This window comes from Alligator mississippiensis, chromosome 3 (genome assembly GCF_030867095.1).
Source record: "Alligator mississippiensis isolate rAllMis1 chromosome 3, rAllMis1, whole genome shotgun sequence".
In the NCBI taxonomy this organism is placed as follows: Eukaryota; Metazoa; Chordata; order Crocodylia; family Alligatoridae; genus Alligator; species Alligator mississippiensis.
This window is the reverse complement of record NC_081826.1, coordinates 239029422-239046535: the sequence shown is the minus strand read 5'-3', so window position 1 is coordinate 239046535 and position 17114 is coordinate 239029422. Positions and strand designations below refer to the sequence as shown.

Below are 17114 nucleotides of genomic sequence, written 5' to 3'. Positions count from 1 at the left end.
TTTTAAATACTGTAAGTGGGCTACTTTTATATTGGTGGTAACTTCACCACCTCGGCAGTGTTTCACCTTGGATGATCTGTTTCACTGTGGTTTTGAACATGATTTTTCAAATCTTTGTCAGACCAGTATTGCTCCTGAAGTCCGTGAGTCTGCTTATGAATAAAACTTACTCACACCAATAAAGATTTGTTGATTGAGTCAGTATTCACATACAGAAACACCATGATCCAGATGTTGTAAATCGTAATTACTCCATTGATGTCAGTGGAGTGGTGTCATTTTATCCCTCCTGAGGATCTGATCTGAGGTGGTAAGCACTTCTTCAGCTTGAAAAACGATCAGTGTTGCAGGAGTCATTATTCATTGGGTGATTTTGATCCTTAAATGTATTTAGATTTTAAGATTATGATGCCAGGAACTATATTTATTTTTAAGACAAATATGACTGGGCATGCTATTTATGTTCACGAAATGAGAGAGAATTTTAAATTAATTTTTTGTTTTAAATTCTATAGGTGCTACTGTTCCAGCTCACAGAGCAGTCCTAGTGGCTCGCTGTGAGGTGATGGCAGCTATGTTTAATGGTAATTATATAGAAGCAAATAGTGTTCTGGTTCCAGTTTATGGGGTTTCCAAAGATACTTTCCTCTCCTTTCTGGAGTATCTGTATACCGACTCCTGTTGTCCAGGTAAGTAAATATAAAAATATACTAGTATCCTCAAACCCTTGCAGGTTTCTAGCAGATTGTCGCCTGAATCAGGGAGCAGAGGGAAATAAAACATCATTTAAAAAATTTCTTTGATTCCATAAACTCCTTAATGAAGGATTCACTTCTTACGTAGTGATTAACATCTGGGTGTTTTTTTCCAACTAAGGGTAAACAATATTCATGTGTAACATATACTTGTAAATTAATTTTCAGGGGATATATTTTCAAGATAAAAAATTAAGTGAACCACGTCCACTGGCTCTTTTTCTTGTTGGTGTCATCCTCTTACGTCTTTGTGTCAAAATGGCAGTGTTGTAAATTTGGAAGAGTTACGTACTCTGAGATACTGTAGACTCATTAAAAAGAATCTTATTGGTAGAAGGATTTTGGATTAAGGATTTGCATAGCCCGAATGTATTTCTTAGGCTAGGGATAGAGGTTATACATAAGCCGGTTTAAGTGATCAGAAACTGTTTTAAACCGATAACAGAATAGAAGTCCAGTGCACATAAACCAGTTTCAAAATGGCTGAAACTGGTTTAAGATAAATCTGATTAAATGTCGTATCAGACTTAACTGATTTGGATCAAACTGGTTTATGAAAATTCTGTCCTAGACACCTTCTTGGTTCAAGTTAAATCACAGACAGTCCCAACATGCTTTCCAGCCCTGGGTTGAGCTGTGCTGTCTGCTCCAGCAGAGAAGCAGTATAGGGTGTGGGGGGGAGAGGCAGGAACTGCCCCCCCGCCCCCCGGCAAACCCCAGTTGGGGTCTAGGGCCAGGGGAGGGTTAAACACCCCTTTCCCCACTCAAACTTATTGTTGGCTGTGACTCTGGACTACAAGTCCCAGAAGCACCTGGGAGCAGCCCCTGCTTATGCCTGGAAGCAGGAAGAGTCCTGCTACTGTGAGTCTGGACTACAAATCCCAGAGACCTCAGGGGACAGCAGGAAGAGGAAGTGAACACACAGCCCATGCTGGCTACATGCCAGACAGCTGTGCTCTAATTCCCGCCCCCCCCCCCCCCCCCCGGTGGCTTCTGGCCTAAGCCACTGTAGGCATGTGACTGCATTTTTTTAATCAAAAGTAAATGTGTGTCCATTTGTTTCTGTTTAAGCTCTGCAGTTTAGAGTAACCTGCAAAGACTGAATCGATTCAGCGTCAGGCTTTTTGACTGTCTGTACTTAGCCTTAGAAACACTCCTAGATGTAACTTTGTGGAACACAATGAAAAAAAAAATCTTATGATAGAAAACTTTATTTTTTTTCTTAACATGTGCTAATGCATCATTTTTTGGCATAATTCCCATGAAACCTGTTGTTAAAAGAGCCAGGATAAAATAAAAATGTACATAAAATATAAATATGTACCTAACTAAATTTTCATTTTTATCTTCTGCTTATGCAGTAATACACTAAAAATTAAATTTGAAATGTCATTTCTGGGAAATTTCATTTCCTTGAGTCTAGTTTCTAGATCAAAATACTAGTCTAGGTTATTATTTTGAAGTTTTGTTTCTTTTTCACATTGTTTGTCATATGTAATTTAACAGTAGATAACATTTTAAATTTTGAACAGTTTCTTAGTCATTGCTATTTATTAGGACAGGTAGAACAAAAGCAAGAGCCACTACCTTTCCCTCCCACCCCATACCTCCCCCTCTGCCCCTCAGTTCTACATTTTGGGAAAGCAGCTTTTTCTTCAACTATGATGATATTCTGTAATAATAATTTTGATGTTTCTGTAAAGGTTATGATATGATTATAGTCTTAATTGTCAGGAACCCTATTAAAGGTCAACCTTGAGGAGCAGTCACAGACTCATAGATAAGTAGGTTTAGAAGGTCATCTAGTCAAACCCCTTGCTCAAGGCAGGGTCATCCCTATCTAAGCCATACTATAGGATTATTTGTCTGACCTATTCTTAAAACTGTATGAGCAAGCCTCATCCATAACTACTAGGTACCATGCCTGAAAATATCAAAAACACCTAAGTTGCCACAGGCAAAGCTGGAAGACAGGGGCACTGGCAATGTCCTGTGTCACAGGGAGGAACAGAAGGGAGGTCCCCAGAAAGCCAGGGGGGAACCCAGGGGTCAGGAAACCCCAGAGAGGAATGGAAAAAAAGAAAAATACTTACAGCAGGACCCGCAGCGGAGCCAGAAACAGAGGAGGGACCCGCGCGGCTCATTAGTCGTGCCTTTATTAGTCGCGGCTGATGCCAGCCGCAATTGCCGGCCATCAGAAATAAAGCAGGCTGCTGGCAGGAACCCCAGGAGGAGATCAACGCCGGCGAGAGCACTGGCAGGAGAAGCTTTCCCCAAGCACCTGCAGAGGAGAAAGGAGCTGGAAGGTGCTTCTCCCAGCAGGAGAGGAAGCTGCGGAGCCCACAGCAAGACAGACACTGCTGGCCGCTGAGAAGGGAGCCGCGAGTCAGAGGTGGCTCCTCGAGGCTGGGCACCTGGACAGAAGGTCAGAGGTGATCAGGAAGATCCCAGTGCCAACAGCCAACAGAGAATCAGGAGAGCCCAACACAGCCCCAGACATCCAACCAGGTGAGACCGTTGAGGGCCCTGGGAGAACCGACGAGGCACACCAAGAGGGAGCCAGGAGTAAAGAGCAGCAGGAAGGGCTGTGAAGCATGGCCCTTTGGGGCAACAAGTTGGGGAAAACGCCCGCCGGAGGAGCACAGAGGGTCCAGCAAAACAAAAGCCTGGGTGACGAGGGAGAAGGAGAGTGGGGAAGCCCGCAAGCTATTACGGCCGCATACACGGCCAAACTCGGTCCACTAGGTTATAAAGGCAGGCCTTAGTCATAAGGCCCAGGGAGCCAGGGAAGAGGGGCGGCGGGGCCTCTTTAGAGTATTTCTGTGATTTTTTTTGTTGTTGTTGTTTGTATTTTTCATTTCCCATGGTTGGAGGGGTTGAAGTATAAGGCTCGGGGAGCCAGATGGGTGTTTAAGCCTCTAGGTGGCTAGCAGCCTCAGGGAAAAGAAAGCGGCCTCGGGGCACAGATACGATATTGCAGGCTGGTAACACGTAGGTTGGGGGGCCTGTCATAACAAACATAGTCAGTGGCCCAACGGTCGGGGATCTGGCCAAGAGGACATACGTGACCCTCCAAGGCTGGGTGTAAGGGCGAAATAGAGGGGAGGAGGAGCCTCGCAGAAGAACTACAGACAGACATCCACTACAGACAGACATCCCACCATCGAGGCACTCCCCACTGGTTGGACCCTCCACTAGATCAAGATTCAAAGTCGTGGCAGGCCAGATTGGGAAAGACTGCACTGGAGGATAATATCTACTTGATGGAACATCAGGGATGGAAGGACGAACACCACTGAACATCCAGGCCCAAGCGGCATGTGACCGGATGTTTGACGCCAGGCGGGCATATCCTGTTACTATTTTTATGCTTTTGTTTGACAGGAAAAAATTGTTTGCAAAGGGAAAAAATTGCTAACTTTTACTTAGAACAATATAGTATATTTTTATATTTGATAACAAGAATAGGTTTTGGTTAACGTTATCTTAGCCTTACTAACTATCATGTTATTTAATAAAAGTTAAATTAGAAAATTTAATATTACTATTTAAATATTACTGGTGGCTCTATTTGAGTTGAAACGAATGAAAGTCTATTCTTTAAGTTACTCTATGCCACTGCTCTACTTTTTTTTTTTTAGAACTTTGCTTTTTCATTTTCTTCTGCACCTGCTTAAGTGGTATTCTTCTGCCATATTTCATTGTTTGAAAAAAATAAACAGACCTTTTGTTAGGCCTTTTCAAAAAGTACTATACTTTTCACAATTTTTTTAAAAACAATACATCTACATAGTAAAGTACGATTATATGGAAGACTAGAATCTGACTACTGAAGATTGCTCACTTGCGTAATTGGCCTAGGATCTCCAATATTTGACATAGGATTTACAATATAAGGAATCTTGAATTATGATTAATTACTTTTTACCTTCTAAAATGTAGTTAGATAGGTTTACTTTTTGAAATTCAATATTTTTAATGTTAGAGTGCAGATGTCATTCAAAACAGACGTGAAAAAATTGTGAGGAACATTTTGATTTTTGTATAAATTCCAAAGCAAATTCAAGGGTAAAAATGGCTTTGAGCCTACCATACAGCCTTCATGAAACAAAACTTATCTTTTTTTTTTTTTTCAGCCAGCATTTTGCAAGCCATGTCTCTCTTGATTTGTGCTGAGATGTACCAGGTATCACGACTCCAGCATATTTGTGAGCTGTATATCATCACGCAACTGCAGAGTATGCCTACTAGGGAATTGGCATCTACAAGTCTGAGTGTTGTTGGCTTGCTCAGAAAAGCCAAGGTACACATTGTCTGTATATGAATATAGAATATTTAATGAGAGTGTGCTGCTGTTATATTGTATAAGGAGTAATGTAATTTTAAAAATATTGTGATGATTTTTTTATAGGGTAGGACAGTGTCTGTTAATCAGAGATTCCTGATAGCACAGGAATAGACAAAGTGCAGCCAAACTTAGACTGCCCCCACCTCCATTTTGAAGCATGGGGATGCTGAATACATGCAACTTGGAGTCTGCTGGAGTGTGCTGATTAGCAGGTTCCAGCAGACTCAATTCATTGAGTCTGTTCTGATGCATGCTAATTAGCATGCATTGGAGCAGACATCCAGCACGTTTATAGGTGCCCTCAGGTTAGTATCTTCCTCTGCAGGAGTAGATTCAAACCCATATTTCCTGCCTTCCAGCTTAGGCTACCCAGGTGAGAGTACACTCTCTATCCTTCCAATTGATACTGTATGACAATGCAAAAAAAATCAAGATTGATTGAGCCTAAAAGAGCATACGCTAGTTGCCATGACCTTACTAGTCGTACAGGAAGGTGCTTACATGGCACAGGGAAACATGGTTTCCATCCATGTTATGTGCTTCCTGGACAGCTTATTTGTTTATATATAGTTTCATAGTTAGTAGGGTCGGAAGGGACCTGAGGAGATCATCAAGTTCGACCCCCTGCCACAGGCAGGAAAGAATGCTGGGGTCAGATGACCCCAGCAAGGTGTCTATCTAGCCTCCTCTTAAAGACCTCCAGGGTAGGAGCGAGGACCACTTCCCTTGGAAGTTGGTTCCAGATCCTAGCTGCCCTAACTGTGAAGTAGTGCCTCTTGATATCCAGCCTGAATCTGCTCTCTGTCAGCTTATGGCTGTTGTTCCTTGTTACTCCCGGTAGTGCTCGGGGGAACAAGGACTCTCCCATTGCCTGCTGGTCTCCCTTGGCCAGTTTATTAGACGGGCACCAGATCCCCTCTCAGCCTCCTCTTGTGGAGGCTGAACAGGTTCAGATCTGGTAGCCTATCCTCATAGGACCTGCCCTGCTGCCCCCTGATCATGCGAGTGGCCCTCCTCTGGACCCTCTCGATGTTGTCCACATCTCTCCTGAAGTGCGGCGCCTGGAACTGGACACAGTACTCCAACTGGGGCCTGACCAAGGTCACATAGAAGGGGAGGATCACCTCCTTGGACCTGCTTGTGATGCATCTGTGAGTGCATGACAAGGTGCGGTTAGCCTTCCTGACCGCGTCCCCACATTGGCAGTCCATGTTCATCTTTGAGTCCAAGATCCTTTTCTGCCTCTGCTGGTGAGAGGGGAGTTCTTCCTTCCTAGGTGCAGCACCTTGCACTTGTCAGTTTTGAAACCCATCCTATTCTTATCTGCCCACCTCTGTAACCTGTCCAGATCTGATTGCAGCTTGTCCCTCCCCTCTAGCGTGCCCACCTCCCCCCACATCTTAGTGTCATCTGTGAGTTTGAACAAGGTGCTATTCACCCCCTCATCCAAGTCACTGATGAAGATGTTGAACAGCACGGGCCCGAGGACCAAGCCCTGCAGAACCTCACTACTCACATCCTTCCAGGTCAAAAAAGACCCATCCACCACCACTCTGGGTACAGCCCTCCAGCCAATTGGCAACCCACCTGACCGTGTAGGGATCGACACCACAGTCACCTAATTTTTTTAATGAGAATAGGGTGAGAGACCGTATCAAAGGTTTTTCTAAAGTCCAGAAAGACTATGTCCACTGTGACGCCTGCGTCCAAGGATTTAGTGACCTGATCTAGAAGGCCACCAGGTTGGTCTGACAGGACCTGCCTCTGATGAACCCATGTTGATTGCCCCTAAGCATACACTCCCTTACTGGTCCCTCGCAGATGTGCTCCTGGATAATTTTCTCGAAGAGTTTCCCCAGGACTGAGGTAAGACTAACAGGCCTATAGTTTCCTGGGTCCTCCCTCCTCCCTTTTTTGAAAATGGGGACCACACTGGCCCTCTTCCAGTCCTCTGGCACCTCGCCAGAGCACCACGAGTGCTCGTAAAGCTGTGCCGGGGGACCTGCAATGATCTCTGCTAATTCTCTTAGCACTCTGGGGTGGAGATCGTCAGGACCTGCTGATTTGGACGTGTCCAGTCCCACCAGGAGGTCCCTGACTAGGTCCACTCCAACCCTGGGCCTGGCTACGCCTCCCCTGGGACCATGAGGGATCATGATGGGGGGGATGACCTGGTCCCTGCTCAGAAAAATGGAGGCAAAGAAGTTGTTAAATAAGTTAGCTTTGACGTCTGGTGTGTCTTGCAGAGGCCCTACATTACCCGGAACCTTCTTTTTTAAATATATAGGAGGTAAAAAGGACTTCTTGTTGTCCTTGATTCAGGTTGCTAGTCCCAGTTCCATCTTCGCCTTACCCTTCCTAACAGCCCCCTACAAACCCAAGCAAAGGCTGTATAGTCCTCCCTGGTGATGGCCCCTCCCTTCCATTGGGTGTACGCCTCCTTTTTAGCTTTGAGATGTTCCTGGATGCTTTTTGTTAGCCAAGGCCACTCTCGTTCCTGGATGCTTTTTGTTAGCAAGCCACTCTTGCTCCCTTTGACCCTTGTTGGGATTGCCACCCTTTGAGCTTGGAGGATCGTCTCCTTAAGGAGCAACCACTCTTCTTGGACTCCCAACTCCCCTCCGGGACCTGTCTCTCCCCGACTAATCTCCTTACCTCATTGAAATCCGCCCTTCTGAAGTCCAGGGTTACTGTCTTGCTGCAGGCCTTTGCCGCCCTGTGCTGGATGGTGAATTCCAGCAGGCAATGATCAGTATCACCCAGGTGATCAAGCACTCACAGTCCCCTCACCAGGTTGTCGCCCGTGGCCAGGACCGGGTCTAACAAGGCATTTCCCCTGGCGGGACTGGCACCTCCTGGGTTAGATGGAGGTCCTGTAACATGGTTAGGAACCTATGTGAGCAGTCAGACCTGCTCTTCCCAGCAGATGTCCGGATAGTTTAGGTCCCCCGTCATGACCACATCCTTTGACCTAACTGCCTCTGCGAGCTGACCTGAGAATTCCTGGTCAAGTTCTTCCCCCTAGTTGGGTGGTCTATAGTTGGCTCCCACCCTGCATACGGGACAGAGGCTGGGAAACCTGTTCCCCACTCAGTTCTGCGAGGGCAGAGCTGGGTGGGGAACAGGCTGGGGAGCTTGTTTCCTTGCTCAGCTCCATGAGCGGAGAACAAGCTCCCCAGCCTGTTCCTGACCCAGCTCTGTGCTCACAGAGTTGGGCAGGGAACAGGCTCCTCAGCCGCCACCAGGAGGAAGCTTCCAGGACTGGGCTCAGGCTGAGAGAGAAGGATCTGCCAGCCCCTGCTTCATGATCACGATCTCAGAGAAGGGGGCTTGGAGCTCCCTGCTGCCAGGGCAGAGGGACATAGTTTCCACCTGGGCTCTGGTGGTAGAGCCCACCCTAGCAGCAGGCAGCTCCTGGGGGCAGGGAACAATCTCCCACCCCATGGTGGATGGCTGACATGAAGCAGATCTGTTCCTGGTTAGTCGTCTACAGGAGTGCTACTGCGCCATTACTAATTGAAAGTAAATTTGCTGCTTGCATTTGCAGGTAGCAAATTTACTTGCAATTAGCGAGGTTTACTGCATAGTAAGCATGTACACGTGTAGACACACGTGCTTACTTTGCAGTAAATTATGCTACTGTGCAGTTAACATCTCATGTAGATGTACCCACAGAGTATGCGATGGTACTAATATTTTTTTATATTATAGTCACAAGGAGTGTTGCAGTGTTCTGTTTCTTTTTTTGCTTGTAGTTTCACAACTCTGACTGCCTTTCAACTTGGCTGCTTCATTTCATTGCCACTAACTACCTCATCTTCAGTCAAAAGCCTGAATTCCAAGATCTTTCAGGTAATTTATCAATTGCTACCTTCAAAAAAATATATTTTTTCTGTTATTTTAGGACTGAAGATAAAATGCTTAGTGTTTCTCTTGAATGCCTAGGAGGGTAAATAAGACTTTTGGGGATAAATGGTTGAGTCTCATTTTATACATTGCTAATCAAAATAACAAGATACTTCCAAGGGCCAATAGTAGCCAAATACAGGTTTCCGTTGAGTTATGTGGTAGATGCGTTCCTGCAAGACTGTGGATAAATTGAAGTTGCATAAAGGGACCCCAGTTTATAATGCAACAAATAGGAATATGTTCTAACAGCAGTGAGAGAGGGAGTGAGGCTGGGGCTAGGGAAGGGGTGGGGAGAGGGGGAAGGTACAGTCCAATGGCTGCAAGCAGGTGGTGTTGACCACTCCCGGGTAGGGGCAGCACTGGGCTCTTCCTGGTGCTTGGGGCGGGCAGCAGCCTGGAGTGGGACAAGAGCAGGCTGGGGCTAGTGGTCACTGCAGGCTGGGGCCACTGGTGGCACCACACTCTTCCCGGTGCTTAGGGCAGGCCGCAGTGATGGGAGGGGGGCTGCTGCCACCCCTGAATTCACTGTAGCCTCCCTCCCCACCCCCAACCTGCCCTCCCAGCACTGCTGCTAAGCACTGGGAGGAGCCCGGTGCCACCGCCAGCCACAGCCTGCAGCAGGGCACGAGTAGGCTGCCGCCAGTCCCGAGCACCTGGAAGAGCTTGGTGCCACTGCCGGCCTCAGCCTGCAGCAGCCACCGGGCCCCAGCTTGCAAGAGGACAAGAGCAGGTTGCCGCATGCCCCGAGCACCATGACAAGCCTGGTGCTGCCCCTTCTGCAGTGGCCAACACCACCTGCTTGCAGCCGCTGGGCTGCACCATGCTCCTCCCCCCTTCCCTTCCTCTACAGATTTACCTCGCCGTGCCCCATGCCTCTGCTTCTCCCCACTCACCCCAGCCCCTGCTGCAGCAGCCCTGGGAGCAGCCAACATCACCTGCCTGCACCACAACGTGCCACAGCCCAGGGGCTTCGGTGAGTGGGGACAAGTGGAGCCCCGGAGCTGATCACATAAGAGTGAAATACTTCGCATATAATGAATTTGGGGTATAAAAAGGGTCATCACGTAAGAGCCAATTTGCATATATAGAACCTGCATAAATTAAAGGAAACCTGTAAGTTATTTGGGAAAATGGAAGTAGAAAGGGATAAAGAGAAATAGTTGTGCCTTTAAAAAAAGGGACTGATTTTAGCAGAAATCATCTGTTAAAGCCAGATCTCTTGAGCTGCATCTGTCCATTTTGCCTTATGAGAAACATAGAAGCCAGCTGCTTGGTGTTCAGTATTAATGGGGACTGTAGGAGTGCAGAACCCCTCAGGACATTGCTGTTTGTACCTTTGTTCCTATCTGTAGAAAACTGACTGAGTTACCACTGCAGCAATTTGATCAGAAAAGGCTAGAAGATTGAGATAAAGCAGCATATATTGGCACATAGCTCTTCCCCTGTTTAAACTCTTAAAAATTAACTTTGGTAAACGTAGCACGATGAATTGTTAAACTGAATCATTTGGGGTTTTTTAATATTAAATGTATGTTGCAATAAAACCTAGGCACAATGGACAGTTTCAGCCTTAAATTTTAATTTACTTTTTATTATGTGCTTATGTATCCCAAACTTTTAAACCAGTTTTCATTATATCTTTCAGTTGTTTTGTTTTTATTTGTGTGTTTGTATGCACACGCACATGCCTGTGCATACCCACACAAAACCACATATGTAATGCTTTCCATTAAATTGTTTGTCTTTTCTATTTAGTGGAAGAGCGCAATTTTATTGAGATGCACAGATGGCCTTCCAATATGTACCTGAAACAACTTGCAGATTACAGGAATTACATCCACTCCCAGAAATGTCACTGCACAGTTATGTAATCAAAAGATTGAGTATTCAGTAAGGATTGATGGACTGAAAAATCTCAGATTAGAAATAATTTGGAAAGTATTAAGACTCTAATAAGAAAGGAAAAATGCTCAAGGGCCAGAAAGCACTGTACGGTACACTAGTGCATTTGCTAGTACTCTTTGCAATTAAATGCTGTAACATTTTAAAGGGATGAAATATACATTGGAGGACAGCAAAAGGATTTAACCCAGTATGGGACTGTTGTACAGCTCTAACTTGTTTCTCCTTTCAAGGGATTTTTTTGCTGTAGTGGTGGTGTTTTCTGCTTCTAGGTTGTTTATCTTGTGTTCAACCCCTGGTTGGGATTTCAAAGGAATGTTAGGGAGTTGTGTATTGACCTCCTTAGGCTTTTTGATATTCCACCTCAGAAAGCATAGGATTACCAGTTTTTGTAGCATATACTATATATATTTGCTAGATTAAACGTATTCTTAAAAGCATTGGACTACACCATGATTTACACATTTCATCCCTTTAATTTTTTTTTGTTTTTACCTCTATACATAGCCATCTATACATGGTTTGGAATCTGAAATGCTTTTCTTTTTCTCTGTATTTCAGCAAAATCTTGCAGGCAAATGCCATTTTGGGAGGGGAATTTCACACTAGAATTGTAGGAGATTTTGTATGGGTAATTTCCAGAGTTAAAAATGGGAGTTCCCTTACTATTTTGGGACAGAATTCACAATGGGACTTCACTGCTTGATGCAGCTAGCACACAGTTCTTATGTTTAGTTCTGTATTAGAATAACAATGATTCAAAAGTGCTGTAAAAGATGAGCAAGAGCAACTTTGTTATAACTCTTTCACGCGTGGGAAAGTAGAAGCAGAGAAAGATGACATGATTTGTTTGAGATCACATGGCAAGTCAATGCAGAGCTGTGAATAGAACAGTGCCTCCTGCTGAGAATATAGAACATGGCAGTCTGCCTCCACTTCAGAAAAAGAAAGATGGAGCAAAAATGGTGACACATGAAAATAGAAATATAATATGCATATCAATTCATATCAATGCATATCAGAAATATAAAAAGGATTTAACTTCTTATTTGTTTCCTAAATTTGTAATATTTGTTTATAATAGAAGTTAAAAATTCTAGGCATTTAGGTTATTAATTGGATGGACAAAACAGGAAGTTTCAGGCCATGGTCAAAATGAGCACATGATTACAAGTCTAATTTGCATGCACATATACCTATTAGCATGATCAGTCAGTATCTACACCTGCAAGTTGGCAGTCATTTAAATGACAGTTTGTATGTGCAGATACCAACTTTCTTGATGTGTTCAGTCTTGATAATTACACATACAATGTAGATGCATAAATGTTTGCCTATTGTTGCACGTGGTCCTGTATTTTAGTATTTTGCAAATCTGACCCAATTTGTTAGAATTTATCGCCAGAAATTAATCCTTTGCCAATAACTAAGTATAGTGGGATATTTTTTTATTTTCCTGGAGAAGTTTTTATACACATTTCCCTATTAAAAGCTTTTTAAAAAAGCAGTTAGGCCTATTGCAAATATGGACCATTTCTGTCTGACAAGCAGAAATATTTTGATATTCTATATTTTATCTGTTTGGTTTAACCACAAGTTTTATATAGTAAAGCCAAGCAATGTGAGAACATGTATTATTTATTCACAGATTTATTATAAATTGCAAATTGCTCAAACACAAAAAAATTGTGTTTTGTTCTTAGTTTTCTGTTTTACAACTCATGATGGGTATAGATATTACACCAGTTCAAACACAAAATGCAACTCATAATTTAAGAATATTAGTGATTTCTCCAGTCTTTATTCCATTTGGATAAATGCCTTTCTTTAGAAATGGAAGTGTTGATCTTAATTCTATTTTCAAATTGATATTTTAGCATTTAAAACTCCCCGAAAGTGGGTTGTGGTATTTGTTTTGTTACTGTAGATACCATTTTGCTATCCATATATCTTATTAGGTATCATTTATAAATCCGCAGATGATAGATACCGAGGAGGTAATCAAAACACTACTGAGTTTGATATAGAAGACAGTCTTTACATGTCATTTTAAACATTTTAAAATGTTTGCATTAGTTTAAAAATTAAGAAGCTCTTGAAAATATACATGATTTGGACAAAGTAAAACCTAAGATCAAAACCTGTAAATTAGTTTTGGAAAGTTGTTATTTTCAGGCTTCTAATTTGACAAAGCTGTTCTGCTAATAGTGTTTGCACTTCTCTGGATATAGGATTGTCTCATATCTTTAAAAAGCAGCTTAACATATAGCACAGTAGTATCCAGGGGTTGTATTCTTATAATTACATTGGGTGCATGTTCAAGGGGTAATAAGATTAGATTCAATAAAGAATTTAGGTGCCTACAGATATAGGAAATGTAAAACCCAGCTTTCAGTTGCCTGGCCCCAGAGCAAAATTCAAGTCCCCTACGCTCCATATAGAGCATGGGCAAGTGAAGAGCTTTGGAATCATAATCCAAAAAAAATCCCCACATCATGTGAGGCCCTGCTAAGAGCTAGCTAATAGAACCCAATCATCCTGTCCTGCTCTGGTGCTTGATGAGCCTCTTGTCCCCTGGGAATTGGAGTCTGGAAGCCTCTCTTGCTGGTAGGCACTTACTGCCATTCTTTCAAAGGATTGGAAAGGGTTCAAATCATAATGAGTCTGGTTGAAAAGGATAGTAATATTAGTGGCACCTACCTTTTGATATAATAGCTGAGTAGTTACAACACTTGTCCAGGAAGTGGGAGACCCAGGTTCAGTGCCCTCCTTAGTCTGAGAACGATGGTAATCATTTGATTGTAGGCTAGGCTGATGGGAGCATCCTCCCCCTCTGCTGTGGAAGCTGTGCTGCTGCATGGCAAAGCATGCAGGAGTCATGGAGAGAGATTGGTATGCAGCATGAGAGCAAACAGGCATTCAGGAAGGAGGATGTTTTTAGTCTGATGGGAGAAGTCTTACGTTTCCATCTCTGCTCTTTGCACAGCTTATACAGTTTTTTTGGTGTTCCTTGAATGTAAAACACAGAAACAGTCCTGTAAGAAGGGACGATGCAGGACTTGCCTCTCCAGGACTTGCCTCTCCTAGGAAGTGCCCTCGTTGCTCTGCAGCAGGGTCAAGCTCCATCTGTCTCTCTCTGACACCATAAACTTTGCCTTTTTGTTTTGCGCTGGGGCACAGCCTCAGCTGGAGAGTAGGATGGTATCCCCACACAGCCTATCCCAGAGTCTGGTGAGTAGACATTATCCAAAGGAGTGGGAATAAAATTTTAACTGGCTCAGGCTGAGGAGGGCATTGAACTGGTACCTCTTGGTTTCTGAGTGAGCAATATAGCCACAAAGCTATTATATGTAAGAGACATTTCTTTATCCTGATTTTTTTTTTAAAAAGTAGGCACAAGTGCATTTTGTGAGGGGCCTAATCCTACCAGATCATGACTTTTAGATCAGGCCTCTCAGAGGCTTAGGCAGAGGAAACCCAACTTCTGGATCCTGACTGGGTTTAGGATGAAGCTAAGCACCTAGGTGTTTGGACTGGGGTCGTTCTGTGCATGGCCCGATACCGAACTCTGGGCACTTAGGGAATTTTCAAGTCATACCTTAGAGCTGGATGAGCAGGTTTAGGCATCTCCAGGTCTAGGCAACCACGATCTAAAAAACCCCTGGCCAGCCACCCCTGGCATGTTGTTTCCAACTAAGTCCTGCTGTAGGCACATAAGTGTTTTAATACATTGATCCTTAGCTTATTAGATAGTGTTGAATACAATTTTTTTCCAGTTTATTTATTGTCTGTATATATATATGCACACATGCCAAGCCAGCACTGAGGCTTTGTATAGAGAGGCTGCTGTAGAAAGTCTTCTGCACTGAGTAATACTAGATTCCACAAGCCAAACAATCCCCAATTATAGTCTTTAGGTCTTGATGCATTATACCTGAAAAAGAAAAATATTAGGGAAAGGAAAAATTATATTACTAGGGTTATAGGTACACAAACAAGCTACCATGACAGCTAGGGATGTCAGATTGATAGCATGTCAGCTATTCAACAGTAGCTGCTTGATTGCTCTCTGTGATAAATGTGAGATAAGTTAATCCCACTTCCATTAAGAGGTAAGAGTAGGCATATGGGTTCTCCCCATGGGATATATGATGTCCCATAACTGCTGTCAGAGTAATTTGTTTGTACGCTCACAATCTATGGTATATTTTGAATATTCACAGGTTTCAAAGGTTTGATAATTTTACAGTTTTTAGAATGGTATATCTGTGTTTTAATATAGCCTGATTAATATTTACATGTTTTTAGATTAGTATTTACTCTTTGTAACAAAATAAACATTTATACCAATTCTATCTCATGTGATTACTTTATCCATTTGTGTTTGAAAAATATGGACATTGTGATGGAAATAATTTTTCTGTTTCTTATGTAATTTACAGAGCAACTGAAAACATGCAAATAAAATTATGTATTTATATTTCAGTAGTGCCCCAAGTTGCTAGTTAGGACATCACTGCATTAGAATGCAGCCTTTTCATATCTAAGGCTGTAACCATGTTGCCATCATCTGAATTTTTACCTCTCTTACACTCTCAGTAAAGACCTTTTGAGTCCAGATGTGAGTAGATATAGAAAAAGAGTGTGAAGCCTAGTTTTTATTCTTGCAGCAGAGTGCAGCTGGCTCTGTCTTAGCAGTTATTGCCAATAGTTGTTATTCAGAGATGATGTCTCATAAAATGATCTGATGCTCAGTAGCAGTAAAGGAGAATTATGCAGGCTACTCTGGGATGACTATAGGAGCAAGATGTGCCCTATGTCCTATGGGCGGGTCCAGATCCGTCTGCAGAGCCACAAACTGCACGCGTTGCACACGCAGGCGTTTGCCCCACTGCTGATTTGCAGGGTGGCGGATTTTTTTGACACTGGGAGATCCCAGTGTCAAAAAACCCCACAGCAGACAAAAGCAGGGTGGCACACATGGTGGCAGCATGTGGCACCTGAAACCAGAGCCTGGCCAGCCAGACCCATGTTCTGGTTGCTGGCCAGGCTCCACCCACCCAGATCACCGCCTCTGGAGTCCCAGGTGGCCCCCCCAGGGCCCCAGGTAAGGCAGCCTCCCCTACCCCACCCAGGGCAACTTGTGCACTAGAATGCACATGCAGGGGTGTTCCCCAGGGACAAGTAACAGCAGCACAACATAGTCTTCCCCAAGTCATGTTGAAAGCCACCCTTAAGAACCAAGAATGCAGCCTCAATCAGCTGTTCCTTAGCAAAATTACCACAGTTCCTCCCCAATTATAAACAAGTGTTCCAAGTTAAACTCACTTAGCTTCATTACTTAATACTTGGTAAAATTTCTTGACTGCTTTTCTCCAGTGATACCCTATGCTCTTGCACAAATTCCTTTCTCTTACTAGTAAGGCAAAACGAACACCTGGTATATGGGCAAGACGTAGCTTGTTCCATGTATCTCAGCTACCAGAATAAGACAGTAGCTGCAGTTCGTTCGAATGTGGTGTTTATATGCACATAGCTGCTGTGCATTTAGAGACTTTTGACCTGTGGAGTATGTGTGTGTATAATTCTCCCTGCTTGGCTCTGAGAGCATGAAGGGCAAAGCACACCATCTGTGCTGCACTTTTTTGTCATCAGCAGAATCCCAGGTGTACTAGGCTCTCTGATAGGGCCTGCTAATTAGTGACTGTAAATTGCAAGCTCATGGATCAGTATATCTTGTAGCTGAATAAATAAAAGGGTTTTTTGCTACTTGTCATTTGGCATGTTTCCATTTGGCTGGGATATCTCATTAGTCTCTGTTAGGACAAAGGATAATGGCCCTAGAAGGATGTAGAAATACTCTGCCTTTTTAATGGGGATGTATTTGGTAGCCATGTTGTTCTAAGAAAAAAACTAAATGAAAAACTAGAACTCTTGGTTCAGAGATGATATCTTTTATTAGACCAACTATGAAATTGCAAAAATATTATCTTTTTCTGCAAGCTTTCAGGCACACAAACCCTCCCCCCTTCTTATCTGCACATCAAAGAGTAACTCGCAAAGACACTCTGTACAAAAATTAAATTTATTTTTTACCTATACGGACTTTTTACCATCTTTAATTTTTCCTGAGCCTGAAGAAGGGTGTGCGCGCCCAAAAGCTTGCAGAAAAAGATATATTTTTTTGTGATTTCTTAGTT

The 17114-nt window shown here is 43.4% G+C and overlaps 1 protein-coding gene across 1 annotated transcript in view; it reads left to right on the top strand.

The window, feature by feature from the left end:
- Nucleotides 1-15269, top strand: part of RHOBTB3 (Rho related BTB domain containing 3) — a 52890-nt gene extending 37621 nt beyond the window's left edge. Inside the window, exons 9-12 of the mRNA XM_006261639.4 lie at nt 516-689; nt 4892-5058; nt 8859-8955; nt 10768-15269. Coding sequence (XP_006261701.1) covers nt 516-689; nt 4892-5058; nt 8859-8955; nt 10768-10883 — 554 coding nt within the window. The 3' untranslated portion in view covers nt 10884-15269. The remainder of the gene's footprint in view (nt 1-515; nt 690-4891; nt 5059-8858; nt 8956-10767) is intronic.
- The last annotated feature ends 1845 nt before the right edge of the window (nt 15270-17114 follow it).